The 20763-nt window shown below is 33.3% G+C and overlaps 2 protein-coding genes and 1 pseudogene across 2 annotated transcripts; 1 reads left to right on the top strand and 2 right to left on the bottom strand.

Moving 5' to 3' along the window:
• The first annotated feature begins 10186 nt into the window (after nt 1–10186).
• On the top strand, nt 10187–12230 carry LOC106753348 (cytochrome P450 71D9). The gene is made up of 2 exons (XM_014635147.2): nt 10187–11053; nt 11592–12230. The coding sequence occupies exons 1-2, from the start codon at nt 10262–10264 to the stop codon at nt 12213–12215; spliced, it is 1416 nt and encodes a 471-aa protein (XP_014490633.2). The 5' UTR covers nt 10187–10261; the 3' UTR covers nt 12216–12230.
• A 3886-nt stretch (nt 12231–16116) lies between these two features.
• Nucleotides 16117–17891, bottom strand: LOC106753335 (annotated as a pseudogene).
• A 613-nt stretch (nt 17892–18504) lies between these two features.
• On the bottom strand, nt 18505–19504 carry LOC106753347 (U-box domain-containing protein 29-like). The gene has a single exon (XM_022777483.1). The coding sequence runs from the start codon at nt 19280–19282 to the stop codon at nt 18542–18544; it is 741 nt and encodes a 246-aa protein (XP_022633204.1). The 5' UTR covers nt 19283–19504; the 3' UTR covers nt 18505–18541.
• Between the last annotated feature and the right edge of the window lie 1259 nt (nt 19505–20763).

The raw sequence follows: 20763 nt of genomic DNA, 5'->3' as shown, positions 1-20763 counted from the left end.
ACACATTTACTTACTCGCATTTCTCCATTCAAATTAATCTCTTTCCCATCCAAACTTAACCCCAAACCTAAAAAAAAATCTTGCTCATTCATTGAAACAATTTTATCTCCAATTAAGAAACCACTGCTTGGATCAACCCATTTCCACACCAACTCACCCAATATTTTCCTACCTAATTTAACATTGTCAGTAAAATCTAAAAACCATCCAAAAGGAGTGGCCAAAATCAATGACCGGTGCTCATTTGTTAATATCTTGTTCAAAGCACATATGTACTTGGTAGAAAAAGAGTGACGAACCGTCAACTGCATACAAATTCAAAAAACCACACATTCAAAACCCAAAATGCAAAAAAACAAACAACAACACAAAATCAAAACCATAAACTCCAAAACCAACCTACGACTTACCCTGGTCGAAGAAGACGCCATTTTGCAAAACGAAGACTGCAAACGAAGCAAATGATGAAGCACCCACAACCTTTACGAAACCCAACGCCAACAACAACGAACAACCCGCAAAACGAAGGCCAAACCGGAGCCAATACAAGCAAACTCACACAACCCTAGTGCCAATGCAGAGAATGGAAGAGATCTTTGAGTTTGATGAAAGAGGGAAGAAGAGAGAGGATTCGAATAACATGAATTTCGAGAGGGGCAATGTTGGAATACATAAAAACATGTTTCTGTCTCATTAATGACGTCAATTTTTTCAATTTTTTTAAAAAAGCATTGCATCCAATGATCAGCTGACACGTCAGTGTGTCAAAAGTGTGTCAAAATTAAGTGTGTCAAAATATCGGAATCCAAGAAATAATTCACACGTCCAGCTTGTTTTATGCAACAGCCACCGAGAAAAGCAAGGAAGTGATGCAGCAACACATAGCAAGCAAGTTTTCCTGGAACGTTTATGTTGTTAACACTTTTATGAATGAAAGAAGCAATTTTCCCATTCTTTGGACAATGATATTTTGACAATTTTTTTTATAACGGGACACATGTCATCATTTTATTGATCTATTTGAATTTATGTTTAAAAAATATTTAAAACGTACCAATCACAAGCTGTCACGTATACTTTGTTAAAAAGTTGTTAAAAAGGTATTGTTAATAGAATTTTTCCTTTGGCTGGACGTTTGGGGAATTAATTTGAAGTTCAATGGTTTACTTTACTGGGAGGAAACGGTGATTTTAATTTGCAAGCTGCACACTGGTGATTAATTTTCAATTACTTAGTTTGGAGAAAGTGACGCTCATTTATTAGGATGAAGTAATTTTGCTGGAATTTATTTAATATTAATTACCTTTTCTACAATTATGGTGCACTATTTCCATTTCTCAGGCATTTATTTTGTTTTAGTGATATGTTTCTTTTAGTTGATTATAATGTGCCCTTTATTATTCCACTTTTTAGCTCATCATTGCATTTTAATAGTGTTGAATTGTTTTTTTTTATAATGCTTTTAAATTAGTTTACATGTCTTGCTTTAGGACTGTTCAACTTACTGATTTTGTTCATCATGATGTCTGTGTTGTTCAATTGTGTTAATTTAACTGTGATGTTATCTTAGGTTAGTTGGTTGGTNNTTAATAAAATTACTTTGTTTCCATGAGATTCTTGCACTTTAATTGTCATACTGCTACTCTAATTCTGCTCAATATTTAATCTGGTGTCTGTCTGCGATTAGGTATACGCTTAGTTGCCTAATCGGTGTCAATTCTTCGCTTAGTTGATTAGACTGTATGATGGATGACTGATTAAATTTGTGCATTGCATTCGCTTAGTCTGTAATTCTGAAGACCGAATTAGTCTTCGCTTAGTTGGGTGATTCGTGTCGGATTTGGATTAGAGTTGTGTGTACTTGTCGTTGATCTGTGATTGGAAGCATAGTAATTGAGTTAATGACCAACCGTTTTCATTCTACATTTGATTTCATTTTTACATCTATGTTTGCAATTCCGTTTTTACATTTCTGCTGCATCCGTGTTTTAATTTAGTTTATCCGCATTCAATATCCATTCAACAACCCCCCTCTTTTTGTGTTAGACTCGATTCTCGAACTGCAAAATTGGTCTTTAGGAGACAACCTAGGGGTCATTCCTTAGCTATACTGCATTTCTAATATGCAATCAAATTTGTATGGGCCGTGACACCCATCAGTTTGCTTTTTCCATTCTTTCATTATTTTCATCTAGTTTCACCATGTCAATGGTGAACTAAACCCTTTGTTGTTGGGGAATAATGTAATCTTTTGAAACTCTCAATATATTGAAATTCTTATTTATTTCATATGCTTGTCATATACTTGTTTATCAATTGTTGGGTTCTCATCTGCGCTCAAAGCTTTTATTATTTAACTCATTCAATAAATGTTGTTTGTCTTTATCGATATGGGGACGTACGGTAATGTCATGAACTGGTGGGAAATTCCTTGATCATGTGTTATTACCTAGGGATAGGGATAGGACGTTCAATTGTATTTGCTTCAGCACGCATTGCATTACTAGTTACTAGGGGAGGCTAGGGATAGCAAGCCGGTAATTAGTAATAGGCTTTTTTCACCAAGGAATTGGGCTAAGGGTAATTTAGAAAGTTTGCATGACAATTAGATAAATAAGTGAATTAAATAAGAAGAGTAAATATATGAGAGTGGATAAGATGAAACTGTAAACCGCAACAAAACCATTCATCCATAGTTCTCAAAACCAATTGAATCAATTGCATTGCATGTTTATTTTTGTTCTTTGCATATACCACCAATATTATTCTTTTCTCAAGTCTTACAAGATTAGGTTACATGAAAGTTAAGGCCTAAGAGTCCTTTGGGAAAACGATACTCGGACTTACCCGTTTATATTACTTGATAACGATCTGGTACACTTGCCAGGGACTTAACAGTTATCCATGAGTGAGATCTCTATATATTAAGTTGGGACTCTCATTCTAATAAATGAAATAAGTGAATTTTGAAAATCTTATCTGTTTTGTTGTGTGCTGTGATAAGTGTGTTCTAGGATTTGTGTAACCCCTGTGCTTATGGCTTTGAAAACTTGGTGTGGGCATAAAGCGAGAACTTTGACGAGAGTTGTGATTGAGTGTTGTTGTTGTTGTTGAGTCAAAGCCTGTTATCCTTCGTAAAGATTCAAAGAAGGTGTCATCCTTCGTGAAGTATTTGAAAGAGGTGTTAATCCCTTGTGGTTCTCAAAGGAGGTGAATTTTCATCTCTTGGGGTAACAAGAGAAGTGTTCTAACCTTAAACTTGTTTATTTTCTTTGTGATTGTAATAGTTTGTTGGTTGATATAATCATCTGTGTAATTTTCTCTCTTCCTTACTCTCTTATTTGTTTTTAAATTATTTTAAATTACAAGAGAAAATATTTAAAGGCACAATTTGCGATAAGAAACTAATTCACCCCTTTCTTGGTTTGTTGTTCATGCTAACCATTCAATTGCACCACTCTGATATATAACGGACGTAGCTCAAGTTGGAGCGAAAAAATATAAAAATACTTATGTTATTGCTTTGATTAATAAATGTTTTCTTAAACGCTCATTTGAAAACACTAGCGTCTAACAACTATTATAAATTATATAATCTATGCTAAAAGATTTTAAAACATTATTCAACCACCACCCCCTCCCACCCTCCCTTCCCTTTTATAGTGTTTTTCTGTATTTCAACTATGGTAAAAAAAAAAAAGAAAGAAAAAAAGGAGAATGTTTAGAAGCATTTGTGATTAAAGCTACTGTTAACTTCTTAATTCTTAGGATAAAAATGAATATAAGTAATTGTGGTTTATCCTGTCATGATATGATATGCTTAACTCTCTCTTTGGAACGTCAAAGAACTCTAAGTGCAGGAAATCACAAAAGACTTCAAGATATTTTGATCATCATAAAAAAAGGAAAGATTGTTAATAAAAGAATAATATGCTCAATCTTGAAGACTGATAAAGTTTTCATGATGATAATAAATGAAGAAAATTTGAAGTATTATTGATAGTGATGATTCATGAGGAAACATTGTAGAGTTAAAAAAGCTTGGATTCAAGAGTTATATTGAAAATTAAATGTTTGTACTAAAGAGTTGCAATTAAAGACTTAGAAATTTAGTTTTTGAAATCATGTAATATGTGTATCTTATTTAAGAGAATGAAGTTAAAAGGTCAAGAGTCAAAAGGTAAAATCCAAAAAGCATAACACTCAGTCATTTAAAGAGAGAATTATTTTTTTATGCTTCACATCAATAATCGAGTATTATATAGATTACCACATAATCGATTATCATTTTACGATAATTTAATTAATACAACAATAATCGATCGATTCTTAGGAGTAGTTGTAACTTGACTTTTAATATTCTAACCTAATTTCGAATAATAATATTAATAATTTAGACTAAACATATGACATTCAATCAATTACTAAATTTAGTTACTTTATCATTAATCATTTTTATATCTTAACTCATACTTATATTATACACCAGCTAGTAAAAGAAGACTTTTGATATCACACATTTAAAATATTAGTGATATGTTAATACGAACAGTTAAGTCAATGTGAAAATTTATTAGTGATATTTTTATAAATAAATATTAAATTTTGATATTAAAATTTATATTTTTTTGACGTTATATCATTATTGAATTGAATGTTAGAATTTTCAATTTTCGACCTTATATTTGAAAAATATGATGAAAATATTTAAAACGAAGGTAAAATGTGTTGTAAAATATTATTATTTTATTACAATTGAAAGTTGTGTAACGTCCATAAACTTTTGCAACGTTGATATTTTTATTAATTAACAACAATTAAATTTTTAAGTGCTGCAACGGTCAAATTATTTATTGTTTTTATTGTCTTTCATTGATTTTATTCATCCCTAACTCTATAAATAAAGAACTCTTTCTCCATCCCAAAACACGTCCCAACTAAGTCTTCTCTCATTCTTTTTTCTTATTTTCCTCCTCTAAAAATTATCCTGGGTATAAATTTATACAGAGTTTCTTGCTTCTGCTAGTTCTGTGATCCTCGAATACACATCCCTCCATGATCGGGTGAAGCCCTAGAAAGTGGGCCAGTGGCCGATAGCCTGGAAGTGAATCATGAGAGGTCGAGAGCAAGAGATGCTCAATGTTTGACCATGGATTGTGAGAGAGAAGTGTTGACCATGGTATACTTGAGGATAAGAAAGAAGACTTCCGTTGTAGGTGAGGTGATCCTTTGTTTGAGGGGAGGATGTTGGGTACAAATAAAGTCTCACATCAGAAAAAATGAGAGATGAACATGAGTTTATATACACGTAAGATACCTCTATTGATAAGAGGCCTTTTGGAGTGGTACCAAAAACAAATCTGTGAGGACTTGGCCCAAAGTGGACAATATCTTATTAGTGTGGAGACTTATGAGTATGTGTGAGTGTTGAAGTTTTGTAAGCATTTTTTTACTACAATCTTAAGGACTTATTTTTCCAATCTCGTTACTCTCAAAAGTCAAAAAAGTACGTGAAGCTTACATTAATTTTATTGTTTTATTGTATGATGAATTTTGGAGATATCTTTGATTTTCTTTGGAAGCATGAAAAAAAAGTTATCTTTGTTATCTTATTTGATTATTTGATTATGTGATGAATATTGATATACTCTTGAATTGTTTATTATTCAATTAATTATTTCGATATTTGTTAATTAAAAGTTTGAATGCTTAAAACCATGGTTGAATGTTGGTGTTTAATTAAGTGGTTCTCGAATTTTGATAAGCTCTGTAAGTATATGAAACTGATAAATATTAGTTTACCATTTTTATTTGGGTTTACATGGTATTTCTTTTTAAGTACATATATAATTTTTTTTTTTAACATTAAAGAGGGGAACCTGCGGTTTAATGGCCGTTGTAGGCAATGGGATGAAGCCTTAAATTATTTTGGATAGAGAAACCCTGGTTTCTTTCCTTTTATTTACTTTTCACTTAAAAAACGAAAAATGGTTGCTTTACGTTAAAATTTTAGTTCTTGTTGTTTTACTTTTTAATTAAAAATAAAATTGTTCCAGTTGGAAATTTCTCTAAGTATTCCTGCACAATTTCCCGCCGTCAACTGTTCGGTCTTCCGCTTACTCTCCCGGTTGGTGGAGAGCACGGCAAGGCGCGGAAAGGCGCGGCGAAGGCGCGGCTATGGCACAATGGGAGCTTCTACGTTCTGTGGAGAGGGTCTCTGCATATTGCGACGAGGGTTTCATTTAGGGATTTTTTTTGGTTTTCTGTTCTCGCGTGAGAATAGTGATTTGGGGTGGATGATTTTGATTCCTCTTATGATTTTGAAATTTAGGGTTTATATGATTGCAAATTGTTCATGTAATTTATGATTTGAAATTAGGGTTCCTGAACTTGTTTCTGAAATTGGGAAATTTGCAATCTGCTCTTGCAAATTGGGAATTAGGTTTTCGATTCAAAATTGGGCTTTATTTTCGTGATTCTGCGATTTAGGGTTTTATTGTCCTCTGATTTTGGGGTTTAAATTGGAATCTGGAAGTAAGTTTTGTTTCTGGGAATCACTTGTGTTCTTGATCCTTTTGAGTTTTTCTTTGTGCATGTTGATTGCACGATTTGGGATCTGAGGTTCCGTGGTGGCTATTGTTAGAAATATGAGTAGTGCGAATGAAGGTGCTGGTGTGGACTACCATGGAGTGGCGGTGGCCGGCGTTGTCAACTCTCTTCTGGCCGAGGAACCCCTGGAATTTTGGTTGGGCTTGGGCTGGACTAATTGGGCTTAATGACCCATTATTATGCAGTTTGAAATGTCTAATTATAAGACAGAGAATTAAGAATAAAACTCATGTGCTTCTAAAATTAATAAAAAGAAGTTTGGTAATAGAATCTATTCAGTTTATGTAATTTTAGATGTTGGAATCATAAGGAAGGGAGATAGTATATTACTATTCTAAAACAATATATTGAGAACTTCTTAAGAAGTTTGAGTATTATGATTTCAAACCTATGAGTACCCCTTATGATTGGTGAAAAATAAAGGAGAATCGTTATCTCAACCTCAGTAATTGATATTGCTTATGCAATAGGTAGACTGAGTAGGTACACTCAATGTCCAAATCAGGAACATTGGGAGTGATGCTAACTGGAACTCTGATTCAGATGAGACAAAATCCACTAATGGTTATGTATTCACACTTGGGGGTTGTGCGATTACATGGAGATCAGCCAGATAAACAATTATTGTAAGATCAACAAATCTAAGATTGTCGCTCTTGAGATGGCTGATAGTGAGACTGAGTGGTTGAAAAACTTCTTAGCAAACATTCCACTAGGAATGAAATATACCCCATCGATGTCAATACATTGTGATTGCCAACCGACATTAGCTATAGGTAAAAATAAGAATTACAATGGAAAGAATAAAAATATTCAATTGAGACATAATTTGGTGAAGCAACTACTAAAGAGTAGAACTATTTTCATTGATTGTGTGAAGTCAGAACGGAATCTAGCAGATCCTCTAACAAAACCCCTGGGAAGACAAATGATATTAGAAACATCGAGGGGAATGAGACTTAAGCCACTAGCTAACAAACAAGTGATGATAACCCAACCTTTGTGATTGGAGATCCCATGAATAAGGTTCATATGGGTAAAACCAAGTCACTTGTTAGTTTTGATAGCACTAAATTGATTTTAATCAATTATGTCCCTTCCTATGGTGTGTGTGAAAGTGTCAGAGACTACATTATTGAGAGGTTAATCTTTGTCATAAAAATTCTATGTGGTGAAAGAATTTTAGCTTAAACAAAGTTTTTGATTTTCATATCCCTTATGGGTGGTGTATGATTTGCAGCATACACTTGATGAAATCACCTATATTATGGTGTATGATTTGCAGCATACACTTGATGAAATCACCTATATGAGTGTCGAGTGGGGCCGCTTGCATGAGATCTTGGCATGATCTCTAGAGCACTCATGAATATCGGGCACACGCATGGCCTAGTAAGCGCAACACAACGATAATAGCAAGATTGTGGGGGTGTATTGTGATTGATAAACCTCTAACACACGTCAAGTGTCTTTGGTTCATATAGCTTGTTATACCATCTACAATGTGTGTTAAGTATCTCAATCCAAGACTGGTTCATATAGCTTGCTATACCAGCTCTGATGCATTACATCCTATGAGACCCAGGATAAATGCTTATTTTATTTTTCTCACAACTTTCTCTTCCAATAAGTGGGGGGTTGTTGTAAAATATTATTATTTTATTGCAATTGAAAGTTGTGCAACGTTCATAAACTTTTGCAACGTTAATATTTTTATTAATTAGCAACAGTCAAATTTTTAAGTGCTGCAACGGTCAAATTATTTATTGTTTTTATTGTCTTTTATTGATTTTATTCTTCCCTAACTCTATAAATAGATAACTCTTTCTCCATTCCAAAACACATCACAAATAAGTCTTCTCTCATTCTTCTTTCTTATTTTCCTCCTCTAAAAATTATCCTAGGTATATCCTCGAATACTTTTGAGAAGTTGCTGTTGTATCCTGGGGGACTTGCGCAATATACCACAGATAAGTCCTTAAGGATTCAGGAAATTGCGGTTTTAAGTTTTATAAGCATTTTTTTACTACAAAATGTATGTGACATATGAATCATGTTTTACAATCTTAATTAAAATTATTTAGTTTTTTGGTTAAATTATTAATTATTAATTGAAATTATTATTATTATTATAATTAGTAATTAAAAATATATAAATTAATAATGTATAAAATATATACATTCGCAATTAATATTTTTTGTAATATATCGTAATCCAACTAATGTAATACAACATTGTAATGTAATATCTTGTGTAATAAAGAAAGGGATGTTCTTGTGTCACATATAAAAAAAGTAGATATTTAATTGTTGAAATTGTAGACTTCTATAAAGTCAGATTGATTTATCCTATTAGTTTATTAGTTAAGTGAGAGAATTATTTTCCTTTTAGCTTTTTTATGTGAATTAATGAAGGAGTGTCATGTATAAAAAAAATTATATTTTGTGTTTCTATTTTGTTACATTTATATATTTATTTGTTATTTGATAATTCATATAGTTTAATGAAATATTATTACTAAATACATCCTAGTTATAGTTTATCCCCTCAAATCAAATAATATAAATCTATATCATCAACTTAGTAATTTAGACTAAATATATGACATCAAATCAATTATTAAAATTAGTTACTTTATCATTAATCATCTTTATATCTTAATTCATATTTATTTTTATTAAAATTGAATGAAAACTATTATTACTATTTATTATATTATAAACCATGACATGTGCTCCATTGTTTCAAGTAGAATATTAATTGAAATGATTAAGTTTATATTTAAATTATTAATTATTAATTGAAATTATTATTATTACTGTAATTTGTAATTAATAATGTATAAAGTGCACAAAATAATGTATAAATTATTAATTATTAATTGAAATTATGATTACTACTGTAATTAATAATTAATAATGTATAAATTAATAATGTATAAAGTGCATAAAATAATGAATAAATTATAAATTAATAATTAATAATGTATAAATTAATAATTAATATTTCATGTAATTCTAATGTAATGTAAAGGGTTGTTCTCTTGCCACGAAAATTGATGTCACCTGTGAAAATAATGAAGTTGTTTATTCGTGAGAGAATGATTTTTTTTTTTTTGTGAATTAATGAATGAGTGTCATGAGTCAAAAAATTTCCTTTTGTGCTTCTTAATTTGTTACACATAGATTTAATTATTCTTTAAATTCATATAATTAAAATTAATTGAAAATTTTAATATTAATTGGAATTATTAATTAAATTATTACCTTTATTTATTAGTATTAAATGCTAAGTATTTCATCAGTATTTATTGATTTTTGTTTTTTTATAGACAAATTGTTAGTTTTGTTAATGGGGGAGCTCCCATTCTTTTTTTCCAAACCTTTCACACTAATTTTATATCTTCTAAATGTTATTAGGAAAATTGAATTCACTTCTCTTCCAAATTTTAGTACTAGACAAACTCCTATTTAATGGTGAGTGTATATATAAACATAAACTAGAAGGATCAGACTTGCATTAGAAATCTGATTCTCTTCCATGGCCGAACTAGTGTTCTATTCTTCAACTCTTTTCTTCCTTATATTCTTAACCCTTATAGTGAGAAAAATAGGAAACAAAAACAAGAAAGCTGAGGAAACACCTTATAACATGCCCCATGGACCTAGAAAGCTACCTATTATAGGAAATATGCACAATCTGTTATGTTCTCTGCCCCATAGAAAATTAAGAGATCTGGCCTTAAAATATGGACCCTTGATGCATCTTCAACTTGGAGAGGTTTCTACCATTGTCATTTCATCCCCTGAGTGTGCTAAGGAAGTGATGAAAACCCATGATATTAACTTTGCCACAAGGCCTAAAGTCCTAGCTATTGATGTAATCAATTACAACTGCACAAACATTGCTTTTGCTCCTTATGGAGATTATTGGAGGCAACTAAGAAAAATTTGCGCATTAGAGCTTTTAAACCTAAAACGTGTCAACTCATACCAGCCAATCAGAGAAGAGGAGCTCTTTAATCTTGTCAAATGGATAGATGCGCATAAAGGATACCCCATTAACCTCACCGAAGCTGTACTTTCATCAATTTATGCAATTGCTTCAAGGGCTGCCTTTGGCAAGAAATTCAAAGACCATGAAAAATTTATATCGGTGATTAACAAAATAACCAAAGTTGCTGGAGGTTTTTACATTGGAGATTTCTTTCCTTCTGCTGTTTGGTTGCAACATGTCACTGGCATGAGGCATAAGCTCGAGAGTGTGCATCAAGAAGCTGATCAGATAATGGAAAACATCATCAATGAGCATAAGGAGACAAAGTCTAAGGCCAAAGGTTACCAAAGGGAAGCAACAGATCTTGTGGATATTCTCTTACAGTATGAAGATGGTAGCCAACAAGATTTTTCTTTAACTAGGAACAACATCAAGGCAATAATTCTGGTATGGATCAGAACCTCTTTCAAATACATTTAATGTTCAGAACCTTTGTCATACTTGCTATGAAAGTGGAATTAGTTAGATAAGGGTGAGTTTGATTTGTATTTTCAGAAACTGGTTTTAGTTTTAAAAATCTAAAAGAAATTACACACTCACCAAGTACATACCTCACCAAACAGTACTCTGCAACTCTTTTGAGCTAGGATCCCGAAATAGAAGAGCTTGATGAGAAAATATGTCTTAGATGTTTTTATTTTTGGTTTCTAAAACACTCTTTTTTGGAAGCCATAATCAAAACATAGCATATTCTAGGGGAAAAATTGATTATTCAGTAGCATGAGTCTTTGTAAAACAAATTTAAAACCAAAAAAAGAGTAGGAAATCAAAATTGTTCTAAATGTCTGACACTTTTCCCCTTTATATCTTATTTTCCAATTGTATGAGCTCTTTAGAAGTGAAACATTTGGCTAATAACTCTAGAAGCATGGTGTCTATATGATTATTTACTATTAACCTTTTTGGTTGATAAACTATTTTTAAGGACATTTTTGGTGGCGGTGGCGAGACATCATCAACAACCATAGATTGGGCGATGGCTGAAATGATGAAGGATTCAAGAATAATGAAAAAAGCACAAGCTGAGGTTAGAGAGGTATTCAACATGAAAGGAAGGGTTGATGAAAATTTCCTCGATGAACTCAAATATTTGAAAGTAGTTGTGAAAGAGACCTTGAGATTACACCCTCCAACTCCTCTTTTGCTTCCAAGAGAATGTGGTCAAACATGTGAGATACATGGCTATCACATACCTGCCAAAAGCAAAGTCATAGTCAATGCTTGGGCAATTGGAAGAGATTCAAACTATTGGACCGAACCAGAGAGGTTTTATCCCGAGAGATTCATTGATAGCAGTATTGACTACAAGGGGAGTAATTTTGAATACATTCCTTTTGGAGGTGGAAGAAGGATATGCCCAGGCAGCACATTTGCTATTAGAAATCTTGAACTTGCCCTTGCAATGTTGTTGTATCACTTTGATTGGAAACTTCCCAGTGGAATCACAAGTGAAGAATTGAACATGAGTGAGGTGTTTGGGCTCACAATGAGAAGAAAAGATGAACTGTACCTAGTCCCTTTTCCTTATCATCCTTTGCCTGTCATTTGAACTTCTCTTCAGAAACTGAAACCTTTGTTATCTCTATAATGCATATCGCACAATAAAAATCTACTGTCAATTGAAATAAGGCTTTGTTTCACTATGCTTCGCTGTCACAGTAAATGAAAAGTTTGTAAAATCTCTTACTTGAATTTAATTATGATATAAGTTATATCATATAATAGAGGTTGTCCTTAATAAAGGATACCAAAGATTTTATGGAATTACATAAAGCTAAAATAAATCCAGCCCAATTAATCAATAATATTTATACTTTCCAATTATTTGTTTAAGAACATATTGCGGACTATAGTTTCTCCCTACAAGTTGAACACAACTTAATGGAAGACTGCATGATCCTATTTATCATCCTTGACATTCAAATGAATTTTGGCCTATTTTCTCGTGTCATGTGGAGGTCACCAATATTCGGCCCACACGGTTCTTTAGTCCACAAGGCTTTGGATACCAAAAAAGAATTCTCCACATGGTTTCTTTTGCAACTGCACAAAAGATATCACCAACTCCACCTAACACACGTTTTTGGCCTATTGAAAGGGAATGCTTGCTACGAGATGAAAACACACAATGGAGAGAAAATCATGAGAGGTGTGAGCTTTGTTCACTTTCTCCATTCAATATCTCTGGAGAGAAACCCAGAGAAGCCACTATAAAGAGTGTTTATGGTGAGATCAGAGAGTCAGAGCGATCCTCTTTTTGTTTAGTTAAATATCCAATGAGGTCTTTTCTTGTGTTATTATCCACTTTAAGAGTGAAGGAATATTTTCTGTAAATCCTTGAAAGTTCCAAAAGGAGTTTTGTTGTACTCATTAATTATTATTACTGGAAGATTTTCCTGGACTATATGTTCTATGGGTTTTTCTCCATATTCGAGTTTTCCCACTATAAAAGTTCTGGTGTCTCTAAACTCTCCCTTAACTATTATTGTGCTCCATATTATTTATAAGCAGACGATTTAATCTGGGGTTTTGCTTCCGCTTATTATATGTAATTTATGTCATCTTCCAAACAACTGATATCAAAGCTTCAGTTAGAAGCTTTGGTTCGTGATCTATAAATTGGCGACGGTGATGATGTTGAAACCATGATTAAATTGGATTCTACCAGTTATTCAAAATGGAAATCCCAAATGGAAGATCTATTATTTTACAAAGATATATATGATCCTTTTAAGTATCATATCCTTAAACTTGCAGATAAATCTAAGGGAGATTGGAAGAAGATAAACCAAAAGACTATTGGTGTAATTTGGCAAAGGATAGATCAATTTGTTTAACATCATGTATCAGATGAGACTCTAGCTTACAACTTATTGAAGAGATTATACGAGTTCTTTGAATCTAAAAATTCATTGAATAAGGCGTTCCTTATTTGGAAGCTAGTAAAATTAAAATACAGGGATGATATCTCAGTAGTTGAATACTTAAATAGTTTTTAGAATGTCGTGAATCAGTTTATCACTATGGAGATTGTATTAGAAGATGAGCTACTAGCATTGTTGTTGCTTAGCTCATTACCAGACAACTGGGAGAGACTAGTGATATCTTTGAGTAACTCTGCTCCCAATGGAAAATTGACTTTTGACATGATCAAGGATAGGCCCTTAAATGAAGAAACTAGGAGGAAGGATAACCGTAAGGATATCTCCTCTACTCAAAATGAAGAGCCAATTATTAAGTAAAGAGGAAGAAATTCTCTGAGATTTAATAGTTGCTTTCAATGATTCAATGATCGTAGTAAGTCAAGAGGGAAGTCAAGGCCAAAGAAAGACATCATATATTTCCATTGTAATAAACCTGGACAAATGATCAAAGAGTGCATAATCCTCAAGCAATAGAGACTATGGGATGATAGAACAATAACAATAACAATTGAAGAGAAGAAAAAGATGAAACAACTATTATAAATGTGTTTGATGGTGAAGTTGTCGTAATCTATGGAGATGACTTTATTCATCTCACCAACCAAGAGTATGAATGGGTTATTAACTTTGCCACATCATTTCATGTTACACCCCATAGTGATTATTTCACATTCATAGGAAAGAAGAAAAATTTATGTTATTTTTTTTCTATTTCTTCATTTATTTATTTTTCGTCAATAAACTTTTTCGTTCTTCAAAATATATAATTAGAAATAACTTTACCAAGGTAGTTGCAAAAATATCTAGAAACTGTAAAGTAAATATATAGTATCTCATTGGTTAAAGTCTGTATACAATAAATTAATAATTACTCATTGAACAAGAGCTGAAGCTTGAATATATATATATATATGGTTTAAAGATAAACATCAAATACTATTAGCACATAAAAGTTAAAGTATATAGGAATATAAAAATGTATGTAGTTATTTGATTGGTAGTAAAGAAAAATAATTGTGGTGCAGCAGCACTAAAAAAGCTAGGAATTAAAAATCAATTTAATCATTTAGTATTATGTTTTGAAGATAACTTAATGTCTTAAGTAGACAATAAATATGTTTAATAGGTCTATTATTATCATTACTGTTTGTAAAGAAAAATAATGGAGAAAGTGGGTAGAGTTTGGATGCTTAAAATTGGATCCAACAGACGCACTCACTCAGCATAATGTTTAGAACCTGCTTAACATCTTTCCAGCTTCTGTCCAGATTCTATCATTTTAGGCAAAAACTACTTTACAGAGATGTTACCATTTAAAACAACCAACAACGACTAACACATTATTATCTACCACATCCAGGCAAAAACTGGATAATATGATGCCATAGAAGCTTATTTTGACAAGTATACATCTTTCATATTCTCATATTCTGACAATAGTCACAACCAATATCATCCAACTTTATGACGTGGAGAAAGAAATTGTACCCAAGGAAAATAAGAGTGCCTTTGTACCCAAGGAAAATAACTCCAATTAAGGTAACATAGAAGTAGAAAAACATTGATCACCTAACATGTATGCGTAAGAAATGGTTTTTAATTTTCTCAACAGTCAAACCTACAACAACAGTAACAAAAGATCCGAAAGTCACTTGTTAAGAAAAAGGATGGCAAGTAACATCTTTTCTTATCTTATCAGAAACCTCAAAAGAAAAAGAAAAAGCAATAACTCGTGAATTATGGACAATACTGAGAAATGTGTATCTATAAACATACACCTACGTATAGATGTTCCTTTTTTTTGTTTGGCTCTTTATATTCTTCTAGCATTAATTCTTGAAGAAAATAGGAAGTATCTACTCTGAACTATAAAGTCTTGTCTCAAAATCAATTACATCCATTTTTTCCTTTAATGTACTGCAAAGTAGCCCTAGTGCAACGAACATATTCGTCTGTATCTTTCGCAATTCTTTCTATGTAAAAATCAACAAATTGAGCAACATATCATGAAACCTTATTAAAGTAACGAAGAATATTTGTTCTTCCCCGAAATTGATTGAATTGCTTTGGAATCCAGCTGACAAGCTGAAATGTGATAATCCAAACCTCACTAATAATCCATGTTAATTGTACATTGACAAAGCAGAAGTAAATAGCAAGTTTGATACAAATTCTGGAGGAGCAGACCTCGAAAGTTTTCAACTGCAATTTCTGATCAGATTACAACTCTGTAAATTAACATACAAAGTTACACCAACAATAAGTTGATTATTTTGTTATTCAATATTGTAAGCAAAGTTACACCAACATTAAAATTAACGTACAAAATATTATTTTTTATACAAAATAATGACAATAAACTTATGAACTTCATTAAATTATTTAAAATTTCCAAATTTCAAATTTTGTCTAATGGGTTAAAAAGAATAACAAAAAAAAATATTCCGAAACAAAAATGTAACTGAAACTTATTCAATTGAAAGATAATTTATAACAACGAAGAACAAATTCTTCATATGCGGAGTAAAGTACCAAAGTGATAAGGACTTTTAAAACGGATAGTTGTCTTATACATTACTTGAGCAAAATACCAATGGTCTACCAATGCAGCATGTTCTGTATACACAATAATCCACAACTTCATTTTCAAATTTACTGATAAACCAATATAACTAAACAAAAGGCAACATAAATGATAAAATGGATTACATTTGATCATGAAGCTTATGAATGTACTGAATTATTGATCAAATTATTTACAAATTCTTTGACATTTTCATAAGAACTACCACCTTCAGTAAAAGCTCTTACTGCCGAAGTCCTCCACTTAATGGCATTGTTCTTCATTTCTTTAGATCCATTCATTATTTCTTTATACAGTGCTTCAGAGTTTCTCGTTGCACAACTTTTTTCTCATCAACTAGAGCTCTTGTTCCAATTTTCCAAACGTCTGAAAGAAGCTTTGCATTTATGCTGTGGTCTGACCAATATGGTATTGCAACTGTTGGAACTCCTAAGCACAAAGTTTCTAAAGTTGAATTCCATCCACAGTGTGTCACAAAACACCGGACAACCTCATGAGTAAGAACTTTCAGTTGGGAACACCATGTTACTACCAAACCTTTCTCTGTTTTTTTTTTCTCAAAATCTTTAGGAAGTTTGGTTTCTTCGGAAGCTCTCACCACCCACAAGAAATAACTAGAACACTCTCTCAAACAACAAGCAATTTCTTCCATTTGCTCGTCACCAAAGGAAGCCACACTCCCAAACGATACATAAACAACAGACCCTTTTGGCTTATCATCTAACCATTCCATGCATTCTTCACTCTTGAATTCTGTGGCCCCATAATCTTGGTCATCTTCCCATTGCTTATCTAAAAAGAAAGATGGAATGTTTGGTCCTATAGTCTTAAATTGTGGCCAAACCTTCACGATCCAATCTGCTATCTAAAAGTGTTTTCTAGTCACTACATGCGAGAAATTTGAGAAAATATATAGATATATACATAGTATTATAAGAAAAGTTCTATTGTAATATGGTTTTTAGTGTAACTTGATACAAAAAGTTCAAAACATTAAAAGAATAAACATATAAGTTAAACACAATCTATATATTGAAATTGTTTGGTTGTTACCTCTTTATCCAGCTCATAGAAGGTGTTGCATAGGATCCAATCAGCTTTGTGAATACTGAAGAACTGAGAAACTTCAAAATCAAGAAAAGTCGAATCTTCACCAAAGAAGAAAGAAGGCATGTCCTCAAGATAAAGTTTAGGCATGGCAGGGAAGGAAAACTCGTCTTCTTTGAGTGGAACCTGCAACTTCTCCAAGTGAACATGATAGTATATGCTATTCACAGCCATGTTTTGAGTTAGATAAGCTGCAACAACTATCCCAAATCTCTTGGCAACTTCTGGTGCCCAACTGAGGAATGAATCATAAACAACACAATCAACATGGTCGTCATCATCTTTTGATCCACCAAGTTTCTTAAGAAGCTCAGAAAAAGTGAATGGCCCAACTTGCCAGAAGCGTTCAGTATAGGCTTTAAAGCAACCAGCTTCTTTTAGTCCTCCATTGTCAAACCCATCAGAGATGGTGTCAAGGGCAATAGAAGGAGGCAGAGTTTTCAAACTATTGTAGTAGAAACGAGTTGTAACGAGAGTTATTCTCACCCCTTGTCGTTCTAGTAGTTTTGAGAATTGAAGAATGGGATTGATGTGACCTTGAGCTGGTAATGCAAGTACCAAACAGTGTGCTCTCGTAGCCATGCTTTTCTTCACCAGTTTTTGTGGTGATTCTCAACTTTTCATGAGTAGACGGTGGAGAGGTTGAATGCATAGACGGTGGCGTCTTGGAGGACGAAACGGGGTTTGGTGGGGCGGAGGATGATCCAGATGAGGAAGATTACGAGAGGACGAGGAGGATGAAGGCGAGGATGGCGGCAAATACGCCGCGGAGGAGCTGCTGGCGATCCTGGTTGTGGTGGCCGCAATCCTTGGTCATGGTGGCGTGGGAATGAGTGTCGTTTGGTTGGTATAACTAAATGTGAATATGCAGAGAGGTGTGTGTTGGATTCAGGCTGAGGAGAATGTTTCGTAAATGGTGCATTATATAGGCAACCACAAATTTAAGGGCTGCTACTAAATATGCACAATAGTTTTCATCATAAATAGATAAATGTAATCAAAAGTAAAAGTTAAAAAGAAGGTTTAATACCTATTTTGGTTCCTGAGGGTTTGTTCAAAGTGGTCCCTCAAAAGTTCACTTAAGTCCCACTTTTTGCAAAAACTGTTCAAAGTGGTCCTTTTCGCTAACAACGTAACGGCAAGTGTCTAACATCTGCTGATTTGGCATTGTTAATTGTTTTAAAATATATATATAATAGTGACGTGGAAATTAAATTAATTAAGGTTGGATTAGAGAAGGATGTTGGGGTAATTTTTTGCTTAGCACCGCGCCACACACGCCGCGTCCTCGCATATCTCCTTCCGCCCTTCCCTTGTCGAAGACGCCGCCTCCACCAGTTTCAGAACCTTCTCCACCGCTACCGCTCCCAGCTCCGCCTCCGCCAACAGCCTCGACAGCGCCCTCACCGCGCCGAGACTCACCAGCTTCAGTTTGTTCCGCTTCGGCGCGAAAATCGCGATTAGGCTCGTCAGCGCAGCCTCGACCAGCGCCGGATCGTTCTCCGGCGCCGCCGACTTCAGCAATTCCGCAACAACGCCTTCCTTCTCGGCTACTAAAATCTTCGACTCGACGTCTGCGGCGATGAACTGCAAAACCCTGGCGGAGGCGAATCTCGAATCGCAGCCTCCTCGTTGCAGAACAAGAAGCAGAGAATAGGCTTTGTTTGTTTCCTTTGAGCAAAGAAGGACGACTTGTTCGAGAAATTGAATGTTAGCTCTGGCGATGAGTCCTCCGTCGACATTGTGGAGGAAACGAATGAGTTGGTTGAGCAAGGGTTCTAGTTTGGAAAGGAAGAGTTTGTTATGGTGAGAATCTGTGGCGAAGAGGAGCAGTTTGGTGAGGGAAGCGGAGCGGAGAGAGTGGGTTTCCAATTGAGAGACGGTTAGGAGGACCTGGTCAGGGGAGAGGATAGTTGAATGGCGAAGGGAATCGGACCAGATCTGGATGAGGCTTTGCAGAGTTCGGTTGGGAACAAAGTCTTTGGTTTTGAGGAGTTGCATGGTTGCGGGACAGGTGTTGTTGCCGGCGTCGAGCCAACCCCTAAATCCTTCACTAATCCAACCCTAATTAATTTAATTTCCACGTCATTATTATATATTTTTTAAAAAACAATTAACAATGCCAAATCAGCAGGTATTAGACACCTGACACATCTGCGGTTAATGAACTTAACGCTGTTAGCGAAAATGACCACTTTGAACAGTTTTTACAAAAGGTGGGACTTAAGTGAACTTTTGAAAAACGGAATGACCACTTTGAACAAACCCTCCCAAAGGAAGGACCAAAATAGGTATTAAACCTAAAAAGAAAGACATTTTAAAGAAAATGAGATAGCATAAGAAAGAAAACAGAATTTGAGATTATAGAGAGAGTGATCTATTTTCGACAGAGACATGATAACTTTGCTTTTGCGTTCAAACATGTGTCAAACCTTGTAGTATATGGATAGTTGATCAATTGTTAATTTATATTTAAGTTCAAGTGATATTGATTATTAGAGAAATTTTAATTATGATTAAAGAATAATATAAGATACATAAATGATTAATGTGGGTTTAGAATGGAGGGTCCTCTGATTGCTATAATATTTTTTTTTCACATGAATAACAATTTTCTTCAAGAATTAAGATTCTTGCTGACTCTTCTGAAGACGTTTAATTTCATATATAAGAACTAAATACCTTGAAGAAGATGATTGGTGTTGCTGATTTGGAATGATTTATATGTTGACCATCAAAGATACTTTTGTTCATAACAATTTTAGATTTTTCTGATAATTTTTTCAAATATGATTATAATTTCTGACATTTAAGATTTTCGTTCTTCACACGAAAACTTGTAGTAATGAAAATTTTCCAGATCTTATGATGTTTGTTCTTCCCTGAAATTGATCGAAGTGTCTTGGAATCCAGCTGACATGTTGACATGTGATAATGCAAANCTCACTAATAATCCCTGTTAATTGTACATTTACAAAGCAGAAGTAAATAGCAAAGCAGACTTCCAAAAGTTTTCAAATACAATTTGTGATCAGATTTCAACTCTTTAATATGTTCATTTCATTTATTTGGCAGCATATATTCCTCACTAATAATCCCTGTGTGATGGAAAAGCAAACTTCTAAGTGGAAGGAAATTTGATGGCCAACACTTTAACACTCTATGAATTTCTCTCTGAAAGCATTAAGCTTTAATAAGAAAAGAGCACTAAGAAAAAACAGAACACAAATGGGAATTACACCTAACCTATGAAATCAAGTGTGCAACATGATCTTCTACTAATTGCCTCTATTCACATGTTTTATTGTATAAGGATTCGTGTCAGATTAATGAATGGAAAAGGTGAAAAATTTAGACTTAGATTTCACAAAATACTCCATACTTTTCATATTCATGTTGTTCATTCAAACTAAAATCTAAATTAGAAAAAAAATCTAGCAAATTTAATAATTTCAAATTGAATTCAATTAAAATTATTCAAT

Source organism: Vigna radiata, unplaced genomic scaffold, assembly GCF_000741045.1.
Source record: "Vigna radiata var. radiata cultivar VC1973A unplaced genomic scaffold, Vradiata_ver6 scaffold_222, whole genome shotgun sequence".
NCBI classification, from domain to species: Eukaryota; Viridiplantae; Streptophyta; class Magnoliopsida; order Fabales; family Fabaceae; genus Vigna; species Vigna radiata.
Note: the sequence above shows the minus strand (reverse complement) of the source record. Positions and strands in the feature narration are given on the sequence as shown.